The 20458-nt window shown below is 40.8% G+C and overlaps 1 protein-coding gene across 1 annotated transcript in view; it reads right to left on the reverse strand.

Annotated features, from left to right (window-relative positions):
* The window catches only part of Dgki (diacylglycerol kinase iota), a 434705-nt gene that overhangs the window by 233802 nt on the left and 180445 nt on the right, over positions 1–20458 (reverse strand). Inside the window, 2 exon segments of the mRNA XM_069996861.1 lie at positions 8555–8620; positions 18604–18660. Coding sequence (XP_069852962.1) covers positions 8555–8620; positions 18604–18660 — 123 coding nt within the window.

Raw genomic sequence — 20458 nt, forward strand, 5'->3', positions numbered from 1 at the left:
TACTTATCTTACAAAGAGAGAACTTCAAGCATTTTCTTTTTGCTCAAAAATTCTCTATGGCTTTGTAATACATGGGTAAAATATTCATGCTCTTATACATTTTGTATTTCATCTCTAAGGTGTTTTCATAAGTTGACATGCAAAGACTTCAATTTTAGGGTAACATTTATACTACCTTCAAATGTATGTCACAGGATATAAATGACACAGTGATTTGATACTCACTAATGTAAAAGAAAGCTTTCCCACTTTGAGCAGAGTTTTGCTAGGTCTCAAAGTGGTGGGGTTTGTTTCAATGTAAACATCTCCAGATAGGTGAAGGTGGCAAGCCAAAGTTACAAAAGCACACACCTTCACCAAACTAACTGAGTAGTATTTTCTGACCAATAAAAGAAAATAGTACCAGGCTTTGGTGGCTCATGCCTGTAATCCTAGCTATTCAGGAGGCTGAGATCAGAGAGTCATGGCTCCAAGGAGTGTCTCTGAGACTCTTATCTCCAGTTAACCACCAAAAAAGCTGAAACCACTGGAGCTGGGACTCAAGTGGTAGAACACTAGCCTTGAGCAAAAACAGCTCAGGGACAACACCAGTCCTTGAGTGCAAGATCCAGGACCTGTACCCAGAAAAGGAACAACAACAAAAAAAAGAAACAAAAAAATGGCATTTATGTTAATGGATCCTTCACCAACTTGTGAACATCTTATTCTTTCCCATAGTTCACCCTTCACTCTTTAATGAACAAATCCATCAGCTAACTCCTCTCTAATACATATGAATCATTGACATTTTATACCTCAACAAAGTATTCTGTTCACTTTTTCATTGACTCTGCATGCTTTCTTGCTGGATGCCATAAATCCTTGGATATTAGGCTAGGGTAATAACATGACTTTTCCTTAATTTTGTTATAGTGGAAAATGTTAGCATAACATTCTAGTTTTTATAAGAGTAGGTCTATTATATATTCATAATTTGTCTGAACTTCCTAAATGTCCTTATACTGATTACATTGGTTTTAAGCTTGGATTGTTATAAATATTTAAGACTTCTAAAATATGTATACATGTGATCATCTAAACTGAATTATAATAAACAATGTTTGTATAAACTGAATTATAACAAGTAATGTCTTTGTAAGGACTGAAAGTGAATTAGGTAAATTTAGAGTCTATTAGAATCTTCCTTGAATTCATCTAAATTCTTTCCTACTGTGTTTATGGCATTAACTAAGGGCTTTACAATTTTCCCATCATTTTGATTGTTCACAAAAATTCTTTTGTGGTGTGGGAATGATTGGGTCACCCTGTGGACTCTATAAATTTTCTTGTGTGCCAGTCCTATGGCTTGAACTCAGTGCTTAGCCACTGTCCCTGAGCTTTTTTTGCTCAAGGCTAGCACTCTTACCACTTGAAACACAGTTGTACTTTTGAGTGGTTAACTGAAGGTAAGAACCTTATGGGCTTTCCGGCTTTGGCTGGTTTCAAACTGTATTGCTCAGCTCTCAGCCTCCTGGTAGCTAGGATTATAGGCGTGAGCCACCAGTGCCAGGCTGTAGATTCATTTTGTATCATTGCTCAGTAGAGTACCACAAGCCCCTCCATTCCAACAATGATGGTAATAACCACATACTCAGCAGATCCAGCCCGCCTCATCATTCCAAGATAATTTCAGCTTTTTCCTTTAATTTACCTGAAGACCCCAGTTTTAACTAGAGATCATAAATGGAGTCTTCCAAGAGAAAAATGTCCAAAATCAAAGGCTCAGAATTTCTGGCCCAAGCTAACTCTGGGGCCACAGGTGTGTCAGACTGTATGGGCCCTGAGTTCAAGACCCAGGACCTGCACCAAGGACCTTTCTATATTTCAGAAGGAGATAAGATTCAGCTCAACCAACTCATATTTTAATGTACATGTTAACTGCTTCTAGCTCTGATATCACATATTCATGGCCACTCTGATTTTAAGACAAAATGCTTTATGTAGATAGTATATGTAATAAGGCTCAGACCATACATAAACTTCTAATTCTGGGACTTAGCATTTTCCTAAAACACCAGAGATGTCTCTCATATGGAAGTATTTTTCTAATAATGCAACTAATTACAATTATGCTATGTTCATCTGTGAAAATTAATCTCCACCCCTGATTGATCTGCAGTTATATATACCTTTACCAATATGAACTGCCAATTTAGGTTGATAATATTCGCCAAGGACATTGGTTTGGAGAGAAAGCAAGACTAGTAAAAAAACGTTTAAACTTAAACATTACAACCCAGCATAGTATTTCATACCAATAATCCCACTATGTGAGAGGCAGAGATAAGAAGATCATGGTCTAAAGCCAGTGCCAGGTGAAAAGTGAGACCCTTTAAGAGAGAAAAAAGGCAAAAAAGGGACAGATGTATGGTTCAAGTGTGAGAACACCTGCTTAGCAAGTGTGAGGCCTTGAGTTCTGCCAAAAGTACTGCATAAAGAAAATTAAAAACTTCAAGCCATGACAGCTTACATAACTTATAAACATGCTAAATCTGTAACATTATAAGAAGTAACTAGTTGTCCTCTAACCTCAACTAATGACCAGAGAAAAACATTCTTCTGCAGGTAGAACCAACTAGGCTTTCTTTCCATGTAAACCTATTATACTAAACAGCTCCCAGATGACTGAGAAAGAAACTTAACAAAATTTGCTCCAATTACTCAGATTGTGTCCTTTTGGGATTCATGCATTTATGTCCAAGTGGTAACGCCGAGTACAACATGCCTTAGAGACAGGGAAGTCTGTTGTCTAGAATGGTATTGACTTTCTTTGGGATTTTCATGTATTTCCTCTTCCTGGAGGTGTCTCAAATGACCTCCTAAGGCCTCTTCATCAATGTACCCAACCCTGGGGAAATACACAGGCTGCTAAGAGAGGTAAAGGGCTATATCTCAAAAGATCTGACTGCAGAGCTAAACAAAATCTGAGCAAAATGTCATAGCAGGAGTGGAAAAATAGGGGGAAAGGAGTCTTGAGAGAGCAAGATAAAGGGGCATAAGACTCAACATTGAATAGTTTATCAGTATGAAAACACTGTCAATATATAACACCTACATTAGATATAATCAAAATTTGATTTTCATATCAGTTATATTTTATATCTTAAAATTGATAAGTTGGTAGCATATAATAATGAATCCTAAAGATGTCATTAACACTAATATTAATACGGCTTATTAAAACCTGAACCAAGGACTCTGTGGTATATGAAGTAGACATATCTTCATTTCTGTGACAGAGAAGGAAACAATCAAAATCTCACAGAAGTAGGCATGCTGGCATTACTGTATTAGTGGACTCATCCATTGACAATGGTCTGCAAGAACCATAGGTTGACTATGGCTTTCAAGAGGCCCCAAGGGGGCTTCATTCACCAAGGCAGTAAGTTATATGCTGGTAAGAAGGCTGAGTGCTGAGATACTCAGAGGTGACTTTATGTACATTAACCTTAATGGTAGGAAATACCTGGTGGACTGAAATGTCTGATAGCAATTGAAATTACAGAATTCTAAAACAATAGGGGCCATAGGGCAGTACTTAACTACTAATACATAGAACAGACTATAGGGAACTACAGGGGTTTGCTCCACCATAGATTTTTAGTACCTATTCACCTCGTACATCCTATTCATCTTACGTATTCTTTTTTGTTTTTGTTTCTTTTTGAGTCCGTCATGGGACTTGAACTCTGGGCTTGGGTGCTGTCCCTGCACTCTTCAGCTGAAGGCGAGTGCTTTACCGCTTGAGCCACAGCACCACTCATCCTATTCATCTTATATAACCTCTTCATCTGACAATAATGAACTTGCAATGGACCACATGATACTCCTTCCATGAGAAACCTCAAACAGTCAAAGAGGAGGATGGTGGCTGTTCTTGGGGCCTTTCTTGGTACTCAGCTAAAGACAGAAAATAAAACCAGGTTTCCAGCAGACATGATGGCAGGAACCTAAAGAAGAACCTGGATTCTAGGCCCTAGTTCTGTTACCCAGAGGGTTCTTTCTCCATCTCTCCTGCAGCTAAGCAGAAGATGCCTCACTTATAGCTGGACAAACACAAAAACAAGCAAACAACCAAAGCTGCCCAACTAGTGTATGCATCCACAACTGTGAACTTCCAGTTTTCAAGAGAACCTGCAGGCCACATACATCTTCAGAGTAGTAGAGAATGGTTCCTTCCACTGATATGGAAAGTTCACCCATGAGTCTTCTCAAATGTCAGTATTTCCCATTATTTTAGACGCTGCAGTGCTTTCACCATCCCTATGATAACTCAGCTATACCCTAGGGAATGTTTTAAATCATTCTGGGTTTTCATTATAAAAGCTCTATGGAGGAGACTTTATTTAGATATGTATGTTTTACCTATTGTACATTATTTCGTTTTTTGTTGTTGTTCTTGTCATTTGTAGGACTTGAACTCAGGGCCTGAGCACTATTCCTGAGCTCTTTTGCTCAAATCCAGTGTTCTATCACTTTGAGCCATAGCACCACTTCTGGTTTTCTGGAAGTTAACTGGAGATAAGAGTCTCATGAACTTTCCTGCCTGGGCTGCCTTTGAAGTGTGAACCTCAAATCTCAGCTTCCTGAGTACCTAGGATTACAGGTGTGAGCCACCAGCACCTGGTTATACTTAAGTTCACTTTAAATTAGTTCTTAACAATATCCATCAGAATTAAAGAGTAGTTTGACATTTCCCCATTATATATGCTGCATGTAGCTTCACTTAATTAAATGTGAAAGTTTTTACAGTTCATGAACAAATAATTCATACTGATGGCTCACATTTGGCAAGGAAACTGAAATGTATCAAAAATGTCTAGCTCCCCAGGAGGCTGAGATTTAAGGATAGCGGTTCAAAGCCAGCCAAGACAGAAAAATCCATGAGACTCTTATCTCCAATTAACTAATAAAAATGTGTTAACAGAGTGTGGCTCAAGTGGTAGAGTGCTGGCCTTGAGTACAAAAGCTCAGGGACAGTAGCCAGGCCCTGAGTTCAAGTCCCAGGAATGGGACCAAAAAAGATGTAGACCAAAGTACACAAGTTATCCCACTAAAGACTGCTTTCAAGATTCAATGATTGAAATAGTTGAATTCTGAGTTTACAAAGGTTAACTGGTTTATAATGTTTGCATATGATGCTACAAGAAGAAATAGATAATATGTTTTTAAGTTGTGGTTTGTCAATAAACTTCCACAACTGCCCTACTGTAGGGTTTAGGCGCTTGATTCTTGGAAAGAATGGAGGATCTGATCAGTTATAATTATTACAATGTTCTTCCTGGAGTGAATTTTGGTTGACTAATCTGATGTGAGGAGTGATGAATGTGAATCATAGAGAAGTTTGCAGAGTCAACAAGCACAGACTCTCTCGCCTTGACTGAATGAATGCAAGCATTAACCATGACATGCTCCATGGATCTGTCTGCCCCTCCAGTCCATGTATTTTGTCTCTGGCTTTTGTGAATTGCTTCAAGGGTACCTTGAGCTCTGGTTCTCTGGGGCTTAGTCACTATGCATTGAAGGGGATCTGGGGAATTTATTCTATTCCCACAGCTGGTAGCATACCTACCTCAGCCTGGCTGAGTCCTGTAGCCCTTGCTGGCTTCTGCCTCTGCAGACTAGGCTTGCCCACAGTCCCTACTCTGACCAGTCATGGCATCTTCACCATTCCTGTGGCTCCCCTCTCTCCTGCCCACACAGCTGAAATAATCTCTTTCTTTATTAAGCATTCCTCAAATTACATAAGTGAGCATTTCAGATTTTTTTTCTACCTCAGCTCTAGCTCCTTCACCATACAGGACTGTGAATAACAGGGGTGTAAAATTATGCAATGGTCATCAACTTGGCAGCAGGGGTGCTCAGCTAACGTTAAAGGAACTACTCAACTGAACTGTGAGTCCTCTCATGTGGAACCCACACACATTCAAGACTCAAGAGAAAATCACTCTAAATATTTGTTTTATGGCTGAATTACAAAATAGAAAACACAACCACAAGCACTCTTAACTCTAAACACTGCATGAAAATTTCAGCACTTACAAACCACTAGTAATCACACACACACACACACACACACACACACACACACACACACAATGTAACTTTTACTAAATGGCTGTTTTTTAAAATCTCATCCTTAGTAAGTTGTGGAAAATGTGTTTAGGGGTGTGTGTGTGTGTGTGTGTGTGTGTGTGTGTGTGTGTGTGTGTGTGTGTGTGTGTGCATACATGTGTATGTGTGACTTTGTGTGTATGTAAAGCCAGATGGGATTCAAAAGCCTATGGAAAGGTAAACATGTAGGAGGACACTAGTGATGGAAATTGTCTATAGCACCAGTTTGAAGTAATTTTTGGACCACTTAATCTGTAAAAGGATACAGAACAATTAGCTTTTAGTCCAGGGGAAAAGCTAGCATCCCAGGAAGTACTATTTAATCCAACCAGGATTGATGACACACAGGTGTGAGAGCATGTATCTCAGAATTGCTTGAGTCTTAACATGCATGTGTACCTGCACTAGAGTCACACAAGGTGAACCTGACGGTACCCCACGAAGGGTACATTATGAATTGCTGAAACCTCTTCATTGGTGACTACAGTGTGTGCCAGAGGTGATCATTTTAAGATGGCCTCTGAGAGGCAGGAGAGGAGATGGGACCGCGGCATGGCGGGGTACTGCAAGTCCATGCTACCCTTCTAGCTGGCTGCATCAGCATAAGATATGGAGTGCAATATGATACAGGAATACTTGTTTTATTGATTTTTATTTTAATAAAATTCCTCCATCTCAGCCAACACTGGTAGCTCACATTTGTAATTCTAGCTAGTCAGGAGGCTGAGATCTGAGGACTGCAATTAAAAGCCAGCCTGGGTAGGAAAGTCTGTGAGACTCTCAACTCCAATTCTTTACCAAAAAGCCAAAAGTGGAGCTGTGGCACACATGGCAGAATGTCAACTTTGAGCAAAAAAGACTCAGAGACAGCGCCCAGGACCTGAGTTCACACACCCAGGACCAGCGCGCGTGCGTGCCACGCACACACATACACACACACACACACACACACACACACACACACACACACATGGTAAATGAACCCAATGGAAGAAAGTCTAATGACAAGAGAAAACTGACTTCTCACAGTCATGTAAAATGACTAAAAATATAATCTTTCTACTCACTCATTCTTTACCTTGTCTTTACCTTAACTCCCTTTTAACCTATCCTGTCTATCTCCTTTACAAGCTAACATGGAACCAACTGAAAGCCCCTGGATTGAACTGGGCAAGGTAATAGAAGCTATAACAGAGAAGCCATGCCCTGGAACCTTCCAGAGAAGAATTTGGTCGCCGATGACTAGAGTATGATATTTCTTGCCAGGCACAGGGCAAAACAGCAAAATCAATAGCATGTTTTCCAAATCCCCATCATCCTCTCACCACGCCTCACACTGCCAGTATTTCTTGACATCCTTCTACTGTCAAAAAAAGAAAAACAACCTGTGGTCCCCATCATGCCCCAGTGCGTAGTCCAAAGGAGTCACATGCATAAATAAAGTAATAAATAATGGAGGAGAACCATTTTCTCCTCAATTATCTTGATCTTTGTTAAACCAGAACTTCCTTTTATTGCTGCCCTGAGATATTATTAAAAAGAATCTTTAAAGGGTGATGTACCTTTCACCACATTCATCTTCCCAGTAGATCAGAGCAAACCTGCTGAGCTCGATAATATGTGGCCTGTACAGACCATAGCAGTACAGTCTTAATGCCACTACCCTTACCAAACTTTCCAAGTGTCGTTGCATCCCCAAAGAGCATGTAACTAGCCACACTAAGACAGAGAACAGACCCACCATCAATGATAAAACCTCTCAGTGTTCCAAGGGGCTGGTGTATTTCTAGGTATTATTTTGTGTTCTACAGTTTGCACAGTTTTATGTGTCACAACATACATGCTCACAGGTGTATCTAAAAGTAGTGCTTTCAATAATCCATTCATTTGTCATTGAACAAATAAGTAGGATAGATCAGTTTTAACAATATAGGGAGACTTATGTAATCAAAAACCAACAAACAATTCAATTTCACTGCAAAATTCATCCATCCCTCTGAAAAAGTGCTGATTCCTTTTTATTAGGACCACTGCCACTTGCTGTGATTTCTAGAAACATCTCTTAAGAAAATGGGACGTTGGCCAGGTGCCAGTGGCTCACATCTGTTACCTGAGCTACTTAGGAGGCTGAGATCTGAGGGTCATGGTTCAAATCCAGACTGGACTGGAAAGTCCTTGAGACTCTTATCTCCACGTAGAAGTGAAGCTATATATCAACTGGTAGATCACTAGCCTTGAGACCCTATGCTCAGGGACAGCACCCAGGCCCTGAATTCAACCCCCAAGAAGACCAGCACAAAAAGAAAAGGAGACCTAGAGAAATAAAGCCTTACAGAAAAAAATGAATGTACTGATCATGGAGGTGGAGATGCCTCCTGGGGCCTGGGGGAAGGGGGCTTACCTTACCACACTGCTTACATTTCCCCTCCTGCCGACGTCGGTGCACCCAGTGGTGACGGACAAAATTCTGTGGGAACACAAAGTTCAATGAGTACGTTTTAGTTCTCAAATCTCAATAGTCATGGGTTAATGTTTTGGATCACAGAACTGTAGATACTATTAACCTGAACCTAGACAAGCACAAAATCAAAATCTGTCGATCCGACTTGCTGAACAATAAAAACAAATGCAGGTTTTTTTAAAGTGAATTTAAATCTTTATCCCCAGGGAATCACTCATCCTCCTGGCATTCTACTTCCCAGGCCTTCCTTCTCTGTCCTCCTGTCTCAGGAGTGGTGAGTCGCCACTCCTGATGAGTAGCCACTCCCTACTTTCTTACTACTAAAACCTTGTGTCTTCTTGTGAAAGGACTAAAGAACTAAAGAACACCTGGGTGCTAACTGAGGCAGGAAAAAGAAACAAAGAACCAGGTAGCATGGCTCCTACTACAGGAGGAAGAAATTGGGAGGACTGCTGTTCAATACCAGCACTGACAAAAATAAAAAAAAGATGGAATCTGAGCAATCCAACTGGGCAACTAAGTGAGTGCTTGTGCTCCAGACTTGTGGGTGGCCTAGGCTTGCCTTAGAGCAACTATAAGCCCCCATCTAGAAAGTAACTAAAGCAAAAAGGTCTAGGAGCTCAACGCAGAGTATCTGCTTAGCCTGCCCTAGGACTGTTGAAAGAAGGAAGAAAGAAGGGAGGGAGAGAGGGGGTAAGGAGGTAGGGAGGGAGAGAGAGAAAAAGGAAGGAAGGGAGAGAGAGAGAGAGAAAGGAAGGAAGAGAGAGAGAGAGAGAGAGAGAGAGAGAGAGAGAGAGAGAGAGAGAGAGAGAGAGAGAGAGAGAGAGAGAGAAAGAGTGTGTGAAGGGAGGGAAGGAGGAAAAGAACTCTGTCAAGGCAAAGGAGAGACCCTGAAACAATGATATGCAACTGAGTTTAAGAAACCTGTATACATGATAACAACATACAGTATTCTGGCAAGAGGAAACAAAGCAATCAATTTTCAGGAAGAAGGAGAATCCCAATTTTGGGCACTGATTGGAAAGAAGTTTTTCAGAAGATAGAATGAAAGAAGAGAAAAGCTAAAGAAAAGAGATATCATAGTAAGACACCTAACCAAGCACTGGTGGCTCCTACTTGTGTCCAAGCTACTCAGCGGGTGGAGATCTGAGGATCATGGTTTGAAGCCAGCCAGGGCAGAAAGTCCATGAGACTCTTATCTCCAATGAAGCAACAAAAATGCCAGAAGTGGATCTGTGACTTTAGCGATAGAGTGCAATCCTTGAGCACAAAAACACAGGGATAGTGCTCAGGCCCTGAGTTCAAGTTCCAGGACAAGCCTTAAACCGACAGACAGACAGAGACAGACAGACAGACAAAGACCCTGATATGAAAGTACATTGGCAATAATACTGTGTTTAACACAGGGGAAAAGGAAGTAGATTAGCTTTCATGTTCTAATCTTGTTTTGGACAGTAGGAAACACAAACAAACACACCTGAGGCAAAGCAGCCCCATCTCCTTTAACTCAGAATCCACACAAGAGAAAGCCACATCTTCAGGACTAATGATGCTGGCTTAGGCTTAGACTAGCAAGCCAATTGCAGGATCTAGCCACAATGCATAGCTTCCCTTCAAGACCCCTTAATATATACTCAGTCACACTATATTTACTACATGCATGGCAGGAACTATTCTCAGTATATACAGACAAAACAACACCAATAAATGCTGAGAAAAGGAAAAAAAAAGTTCTATCAAGGTGTGAACTTCAGGGTGACAGGAATACCCGCAACAATCATTAGCATTATTAGTGCTGAAATGCCACTCTATTTCTCTAAATAACGTCAAATCAATTTCAACTAAAACTACACAAAGACCCTGAAGAGATAACAGTCTTTTAACAATAATAAGATACAGAGAAGCTTAATGGCTCTGCAAATTAATTTTCATTTTTCTCTTCCCACTGCCACCATTTAATAAAACAAAGGTACAATTTCATATTATTCTCAGAGATGGAAAAAACGTGAAAACAATAACTAACCCTGACTGAGTTCTGTCTCTATCCCAGGAGCTCTTAAAAATACTTTATATGCAATGACTCTGTTCATCTTCGTGAGAATTTTAGTGTTCCAGTGAGGTCTCAGGAAGGGTGAAACTACTGCAATATTTCTTTTTCTGTTGGTCAATTGCGGGCTCGGGCCCCTCCCAGCCCCTGTGCCCCCTCCCCAGCTCCACACCTGCCTCCATGCTGGACTTCCGTTGACTTTCTCATCAGGAAGCAAGTAGAATGTAAATTTCTGATTAGCAGGTCTCCAGATGCTGTTGTAATGAGATCTCTTGAAACCAAATCCTGTTGCCTGGGCAATGCCATTCATTCCCCCCAAGAGCCTGAGAAGACCTGGGCTTGGCTCAGCCAGTGAGGCCTATCTGTGAATGTTTCCACAGCCACATGGACACTCCTGAGTCCTGAAGCTGGCGGTGACTTTCCAGACAGTGAGAGCAATTCCAAGAATCCCACAGCATCAGTGCACTTCACTCACTGATGCAAAACCCCCTGATTAAGGAGAAAGCTTGTTTGCTCCACCTCTTTGCCTTGTAGGTGAGCCTCCTCTTCTAGTTCTAATAAGTGACAGATTAGCTCTGCCGATCTGCTTAAGAATAAGAGCTGTGCTTGTATGTTCTTCCTCCATGATATAACCCTGTTTTCACTGTATTTGATGTTGGTGCCCTGCATCTTGTATATACATTTTTCTAATTTGGTCAGGGGAAGGGAAATAACAAAATGCTGAAATAGGATATAGGATGACCCATTGTAACAGCAAGATGTACAAGACACTATGTTGAAAATGAACTTTACAACTTCGGTGGAGGTGGGGGGGAAGGAAGAGTTGGAGAGGTAGGGAGGGAAGGAAGGGATGATAGGGGAAAAACAAAGGAGGAGGTAAAAATACTTGATAGGAAATGGACTCATTACCCTACTCATGTAATTGTAACCCCTCTGTACAGTATCTTTATAATAAAAACATATTTAAAAAAGAATAAGAGCTGGGGAAAGATGTAGGAAAAGAGAGAATGAAGATGTATAAGGTTGAAGCAGTTTTTTTTGCATATATGAAATAAAAAGTGAAACCTAAGAAAAACAAGGAGGAGGAGGAGGAGGAGGAGGAGGAGGAGGAGGAGGAGGAGGAGGAGGAGGAGGAGGAGGAGGAGGAGGAGGAGGAGGAGGAGGAGGAGGAGGAGGAGCTGGGGAAGACTAGGACCAACTTCCACAGGGCACACCAATAAATAACTTCAATGACAGTCTGGATTGGAAGTATTGAATCCATAAAAATGTCAGCCAGCAATTAAAAGAGAGAGAAAAGATTAGTATAATTGCCATTCATTTCGCAAAAATGGAGGACAAATGAGCCCTATCACGGAAGTTAAGAGAAATTCTGTACCTATTGAGATTATAAATCACCCAGCGACTATTAATTTAAGAAAGGAAGTGTTTCAAGAATTGCATGCAATTACCTATGAGAAATCATGGCTGATTCACAGGCTCACGTAGCTACTGACAGGTCTATTCAAAAGATTAAACCAACAATTCCTACAGCTCAACAATGGAAAAATTAGACCGACTTAATCATTTGTACTGCAATATACATCATTTGCTAAGCCGATTTATAAGACTATGAGATTTAGTGTGTTCAAAAGGAAACACTCAACTTGTGTGTGTGTGTGTGTGTGTGTGTGTGTGTGTGTGTGTGTGTGTGTGTGTGTGTGTGTGTGTGTGTGTGTGTGTGTGTGTGCTAGAACTTGAATTCAGGGACTGAGCTCTGTACCTGAACTTTTTTGTTCAAGGCTAGTGCTCTACCTTTTGAGCCACAACTCCACTTCTGGATTTTTGATGGTTAAATAAGAGATAAGTGTCTCACAGACTTTCCTATCTGGGCTGGCTTCAAACCACAATCCTCAGATCTCAGCCTCCTGAGTATCTAGGATGACAAGCATGAGACCAGTGTTCAGTTATTACTCATCTTTAATATTATTCTTTCTAGAAAATAAGGAGATATCAAGGAAGCTACAAGTAGTTTACACAAAAATCACTATTATATATAAAACTCAATAATGGCCTCCATACTCTGGTTTCTCTTCATATCATATAATTTTTCACCTTTACTAAATAATTACCTCCAATGTATGCCTCTTTGATGAGAAATATCAAACATTCTGTCAGAGTTCCTTTTAGGCTTAAAGTGAATTTGTTCTACCACTGCTGCTTAAACAGATTTGGAGCAAAGTAAACACTCAATAAATGTTGAATTAAATGAAATTCTAAGCCTTACTTCTTCTGATAATTAAACCATGTGGTTATCACCATTTGGGAGTGTTGGAGTCATAACTTGCCTTTAACAATACAGAAAAGGGACCATGACCATCCCTGCGATTTCCTATCCCTTATTTCCCAAATTCCTTATATTTTCACACCCTTTTCTCTTGCTCATGATTTATATCTTCTAAACTATTGGGCTGAAATTTGATTTTTCACACTTTTCCTCCCCTTTGGTGATTACTCATATCTTTTAAATCATGGGACTGAAATTAGATGTTTTCGCACAATGTTCTTTGATGATTATTCTTAGCTCCTAAGTTGCTGAACTGAATGCTAGATGAAAGAGCCTTACATTGAAATATGAATTCTGCTGTGCTGTTGTTCAGACAGCAAAGCAATGCTTCAAATGCCATCACATCTTTTTATTGCTCATCAATAATTTCTGAATTATTCATATACTATTTTCAAGTACTGGGTAAGGAAAAAGCAGTTACTTGTGGGTGTTAAAATATCAGTGACACATTATTTCAGTATTGTTAGCAGAAATATATAACACAATTGCTCAGCTTATTTTCAAACATCCAGTTCAATTAAAAATATCATTCAAAGAATGCTAGAAATCACAGGCCAAACCATAAGCTTATGACTAAGAAAACTGAATACCAGAATCAACATAACACAAAAACAGTTTAACCTGTCTTATGGTAGGATCAATGACCAATAATCCATACCTTGAGGGACCTAACCAACTCATAGAAAAGAAACAGAGGTGGGATTTGAAGCTAAGGGTAAACTAATCTAAGGTGAGTATTCTTCCATTCATATTGAATAACTGACTTAATGTCTCTGAATTAAGAAAACCAAGTGAGTCAGTCATTCTAAGTTTCCCTTCAAAATGTCCATTTAGTTCTTAGGCATTTTAAGAAAAATAGGCCTATTTATAAATGCACCCAGGTAACAAAAACTCATTGATCAAATCCTCTGAATCCTGCAAAATTTGTTTGGGACAAATTCCATAAGCAATCCTTCATAATGTATATAACCAGAAGAGGGAAACATTCTTAGACAAGCCAATAGTAATATGAATAAATAATTATGACATAAAGAGCAATCTGGCCAGGTACCAAGTGGCTCACATCTGTAATCCTAGCTACTCAGGAGGCTGAGATCTGAGGATCACAGTTCAAAGCCAGCTGAGGCAGGGAAGTCCATAAGAGTCTTATCCCCAATTAAGCAGCTGAATTGCTCTGCCACTGACTGATGTTGGTAACCATCCTTCCCCATCAAATTCACTAATTGAATGTGATGGCATTAAGAGATAGGACTTTGGGGGAGGTCCCTAGGCCCTTACAGAAGGGGTGGGGCCCTTATAGAAGGGACCCCAGAGAAACCCTGTGTTCACTTTGCTCCATGTGCAGATACAACAAGAGACAATAATAGGGAAACTGGAAGAGAATTTTCACCACCACCAGTCAATTCTGGAACCCTGATTTTGGAATTCCTAGGTTCAACAACTGAGAAAAACAAAGTATTCTGGGGAAGTATTTGGTTTAGCAGTATGAACCTACTAAACCAATCTCAGAGATGATATTTTAGCTGAAGCCTAAGATTTGACAATCAAGTCCTGTGGTTACCACTATTTAGGAAAAGGAGGATCATCTGTTGATCTTCAACGTGGCAATGAAATACTCAATATCCACAAGTGAGAAATGTTTTGTGATGGGCGCAGTTTTTATGTAGGGTGGACAGAGCTGAGCTAGGTAGTGAGGGCGAGATTATACTGGTCTTTTATGCTGAAAGGGGGACACAGAGATCCTTGGAGAGTTTTAAGCTGGAGAATGGCGTGATGTCATTTTCATTTCAGAACTTCAGTCAGACCACAGGCAGACCGGAGGGAGAGATGGAAACATCACGAGAAGGGATCACAGGGCTCAAAGGGGAGAAATTACAGGATCTTAGTTTAAGCTGCTAACCACAGCAAGGGCAATAAATGGATGGATTGGAAATGTAGACTTGACAAATTAATTCAAGATGGAGAATGTACGAGTGCATGAGTCACAAGAACTTTCCCCCCCTTATCCCGATGGAGAGGCTCAATTTTCTGAAGTTCAAAAGAACTGAAGGAAAAAAAAACAACCATTTTTATAGTAATGGGAAATGAAGACTTCATTTTTGACATATTATATATGTCAATAAATATATGATACATGAACATGTGAAAGGAACTCCAAGAAGTGGTGACTGAAAATTAAAGTCAAGAGTTGTCGAGCCAGAGTGGCAGAGCACCGAGGTAGGTGGGGTCCGGAGAGCCGGGAGGAGGGCTTAGTGAAAGGGATGAGGAAATCGAGTCAATGAGAGGAAGACTGGCAAAGAAGAAAGAGAGCACACCGTGTCAAGAAAAATGGAATCTGTAATGCTTTGAATATCTCTGAAAATCCAAATAAGGACAAGAACAGGAAAACATCGCAATGGGTTTGCTATGCAGGAGCTCACCAGCAACACTGAAAGAAGCAATTTCAGCCAATGGATACAGCAGAAATCGGAAGAGGTTAAAATGATTAGATATGACACGCTAAAAAATAATCTAGCTAAATAGCTCACATTTTCTGGAAGCTTGGTATTGAGCACAACACTGAGAATCAGGGCAACACTATTAGAAACTATTAGAACATGCTTATGCAGAAGGAATGATCTAGACATGGTGCTGGAAGGAAGTATTAAAATGTGGAAAGAGCCAGGCTCATGCTATAATCCTAGCTACTTAGAAGACTGAGATCTGAGGATTGCGGTTCGAAGCCAGCCTGGGCAGGAAAGTCCATGAGACTCTTACCTCCATTTAACCCCTAGAAAACTGGAAGTGGAGCCATGTCTCAAAGTAGCATAGTGCTAGCCTTGAGCTCAGGGACAGCACCTTGGCCTGGGGTTCAAGTTCCATAACTGACAAAAATAAAAGTTAAAAAAAAATGGGGAAAGAAAAGAAACACTGCATCTTTGAGACACAGACAAAGAAAAAGGTGTCGAACACGCTCACAGACGCTTCACTTTCAGGAAGTAGCACAGCTAAAGAAAACAAAGCAAAACAAAAACAAAACACTTGCATCAGAAAAATTGCATATACAAGCCTGGTGCTGGTGGTTCACGCCTGTAATCTTAGCTACTCAGGAGGCTGAGACCTGAAGATCACAGTTCAAAGCCAGCCTGAGCAGGAAAGCCTGTGAGACTCTTATCTCCAATTAACTACTCAAAAAAAAACCCCAAGTGGCACTGTGGCTCAAGTAGTAAAGCACTAGCCTTGAGCTGAAGAGCTCAGGGACAGTGCCCAGGCCCAGAGTTCAAGCCCTACGACTGACAAAATTTAAAAAAGGGAAAATTTGCATATATAATTTTCCATCTGTTGTCTATCTGTCTATCTAATATTTTTCTTTTTTCCCTTCTTTCTTTCCAGAGAGAGAGAGAGAGAGAGAGAGAGAGAGAGAGAGAGAGAGAGAGAGAGAGAGAGAGAGAGAGAGAGAGAGAGAGAAGGGGAGAGGCAGGAGGGAAGGAGGAAGGGAAGAAAGGGAGAAGGAAGGAAGAGAAGGAATAAGGACTGAAAAAACATAAGCATCTCTTCACTGGAAATTCAATCACTCCACCTTGACAACACAAAACTCTCCTCTCTATTCTACGTGTCCTTCATCTGAGTAGTGAGTGAGCAATACTCCAGTCGACGTCGCAGTGTCCTCTGAGTAGCACGCAGGTACGCATAAGACTCTTGTCCCTTTCACACTTACAATGCCGTATTCTTTCCCACACTCCCCTCACCTTATCGGACAAACCATGGGGAAAGAAAACTCATAAGAGACAAGCATTTTTTTCTCCCTCTCTTCACAGCCTCTACCTCCAACTCATTCTCTTTCCAAGTTTCCTCTATACCCTCGGGTATTCACTCATCCATAATGATGAGATCTTGTTTTTCACAATGTCTTTTCTTAGCTTTTTTCTTTGTTTTTCCTTTTTCTTTTCCTTTTTGTTGGTCGTAGGGCTTGAACTCTGGGCCTACGTGCTGTCCCTCAGCTCTTCAGCTCAAGGCGTCTAACACTTGAGCCACAAGGCCACTTCAGGTTTTCTGAGTGGTTTATTGGAAATAAGAGTCTCACAGATTTTCCTGCCTGGGCTAGCTTTGAACTGCAACCATCAGAACTTAGTCCCCTGAGTAGCTAGAATTATAGGCATGAGTCTCACATAATGCCCAAACTGGCTTCAAACCCTGTAGTCGGATTCCTCCTGTCTCAACCTCCAAGGAGCTGGGATTATAGGTGCATACCACCATGCCTGGCCAACCTACACAGTGTCTTATTTTCATTGTTTCGAGCATTTGTGGCTTGTGATCTCCATTCCCAGATATCTTTCATTCCTACCATCCCAACTCACCTATTATAATTCATCACTATCTACATGGTCTGAGCACTTGTGAATATCTTACCTCTACACATTCTTGCTTCTAAGTTCCTAATTCATTTACTCATACAGCTTTCTATTGAGTATCTCCGATTGGTGGCTACAAAAACAACTCAAATCTGGTCATTCTACAGCTAAACTCACCACATCCTAAAATCCTTTCCCAACATCCATTTTCCAAAGCAGAAGTTTGGTTTATTCTGGGACATTACTCTCTCCGCTTCTCCCCTCCCCCCATTCACAACCGAAATCCAATTAATGTCCACAACCCGACAATTTTCTTTCCTTCACACTCCTTTCTTCCTCCCACATTACTATTACTTTAAGTCACTGTTATTTCTTGTCTGGATTTTTAGCAGATCTTCGCAAATTGTCTCCATGCAGGAGCTAAGTGGTATTCCCTACATACTATAGTAGGCGTAATAGACCCTGATCAGAATCCTTGACTGCCCTTTTCCCAGCTCCTGTGATGAGGCTCTGATGGTCTAGTCCTTGTTTATGCCCTGGGAAGTATTTCTAATTTGTGTGTGAATGGGGCCAGCCTCTGTCTAGAAGGCTCTTACCGTATGCCCACCACCTCCTACCTCTGAACCTAGACAACTCCCTGAGGACTGTGTTCAGTACCTGTCTCTTCCAGAAGCACTTTCTTTGACTCCTCCTTCCCTTTGTTATTACTCACTCCTTGGGACTGTGTTTAAAGACTGCACGATCTGGGAAGATTTCCAAGGGGTGAATCTAGAAGTAAAACTGAAACTCATCTCACTGGGAATATACATGAAGCACAGAAAGAACAGTGGCCCAAATGTCATTTATCAGACTTTCTTTTAAGGAAAGAGGACCCCCATAGCCTTATAATCTTTGGGAGACAGTGAGCAGAACCTAGAATCCAACAGGATCAACTCCAACTCCAGCACTAATAGCCAGTAACTAGGCCCCCTCTGCACAGCTGAGACCCACTCAAAAATGAGAAGAGGAGTTAAAATGCACCAAGGCCAAAGGCAGCCTATTCTGGCCTTACCCTTCTGTTCCATCACGACTCATCACCCTCTGGTTTATCCAGTAAGGAACTGAGCTTCCCAAACCATCCGTAAACAGAATAAACTGCGGTGCACACACGTACACCCGCACACACACAGTGAGCACATGTGGAGATTTGTATTCAGGAGAAAACGGATTTGGGGTATGGGGTTAGGACTGATGGTCGCTGAGTCCATGGAAACAGAAGATGGCAGCCGACACAGGCCAAAATACTCACTTCTCTTGGTGACCTCGAGCCTCCTTCTCGAAATGTCGGTTTACATCTGAAATTAATCTATTATTTGGAAAAAGAAAAAAATATTTATATATTAGGGATAAGTATCAGACTTGATTGAATTACTTATAAAAAAGATACTGAGATAATATAAACACCCCCCCCAAACAATAAAGACCATCATCTAATGTATTCTGAGTCTTGTACCATCACATTAAATAATTCACAGAGAGGTCAAGTGAATTTATGCCTTCAATCCATGTTCCTTCATTCTCAGTGATGAAACCAAAGGAACTTTAAGCAATAATGTTATTCTATTACAAACAGAGAAACACACAAAAAAGAATCAAAGAATATATATATGTTTATATGTGTATCTATACACATATGTGTATACCTACATAGATATATATATATATATATATATATATATATATATATATATGTAGATAGACACACAGATAGATACATAGCAGGTGAAACCATCCAGTTGGGTTTGAGATTTTTTTAAAGAAGAATACACAAATGAGTGACATTGTAAATGTTCTGATGACTATTCAAACACACATACAAATTAATCGGTGCAAAAGGATTCAGTACTGCCTTTCTTCTACTTGATACATTTATATTTTCTTCAGCTGTTGGACAAGTCACAGGAATATAGGAATGAAGGGAGTAAATAAGTTAATAAGGATTGTGAAGGAAAAGAAACAGTAAGACAAAAGTGACAAGCTATCAGTTGTTAACAACTAGTAGTAATGTCCTCTTTCCACTGCACCTGCACACAGAGCCTCAAAGACAGAGACAATGTTCAAGGAGCCACACACAGAAATGGAGTGAGAAGGCCGAAAGGGAACAACAAACAATTCTTTTTGGGGGGTGGGGGGGTCCGGTCGTGGGGCCTGAACTCTGGGCCTGGGTGCTGTCCCTCAGCTCTTTAGCTCAAGGTTAGCGCTCTACCACTTGAGCCACAGCGCCACTTCCGGCTTTTTTTTTCTTTTTGCTTATGTGGTGCTGAGGAATCGAACCCAGGGCCTCAGGCATGCAAGGCAAGCGCTCTACCACTGAGCCACCTTCCCAGCCCCCAGCAAACAATTCTTATTGGGCTTTCCTACTCCCAACAGACTATGCAGAAGCCACTTCTGGAATGAAGACTCCCTGGGGTGGTCCCAGGTGTGTGTCACCTAGCACGATCACCACCCACGAAGCCCAAAGGAGAGACTGTGGTTGGCTTCAGGCTCAGCTGTCTATGCTGATGCTTTAGAAGTGACCTCATAAAATGACAAGCATAAGATATCGTGGCAATTGTTTTCTTAAAGCAATCATCGTGTGGAAGAGAAGAGAAGGTAGAGGAAGAAAATTAGAGCATATTAGGCTTTTCCTTTTAATTGTATCATTCTTTTCATCTGGGAGTCAACACAACATGATTCCAAGACATCACATTTCAGCAGACTGAATGGCCCTTAGATATTTTGTTTTGTTAATTAACCTTGTATGTTTTACTCTTTTTCTGTCATGTTTTTATTGGTTTATTGTTCTGTTTTTACTGTACAAATAGTCTTTATTGTAAATGAAGGAAGGAAATGTGTTTTACTCGCTCCTGAGGTGGCATCTTCAGACTAAGTTGTGGTTCTTCAAAAGCCAGTTGTTTTGTTTTTGTTTTTTTTTTTTGTCGGTCATGGGGCTTGAACTCTGGACCTGGGCCTTGTCCTCAGCTCTTCAGCTCAAGGCTAGAGCTCTACCATTTGAGCCACTGTGCCACTTCCAGTTTTCTGAATGGTTTGTTGGAGATAAGAGTCTCACGGACTTTCCTGCCCGGGCTGGCTTTGAACCGTGATCCTCAGATCTCAGCCTCCTG

The sequence above is a fragment of the Dipodomys merriami genome, unplaced genomic scaffold (assembly GCF_024711535.1).
Source record: "Dipodomys merriami isolate MVZ:Mamm:240054 unplaced genomic scaffold, mDipMer1.0.p SCAF_5, whole genome shotgun sequence".
Classification (NCBI taxonomy): Eukaryota; Metazoa; Chordata; class Mammalia; order Rodentia; family Heteromyidae; genus Dipodomys; species Dipodomys merriami.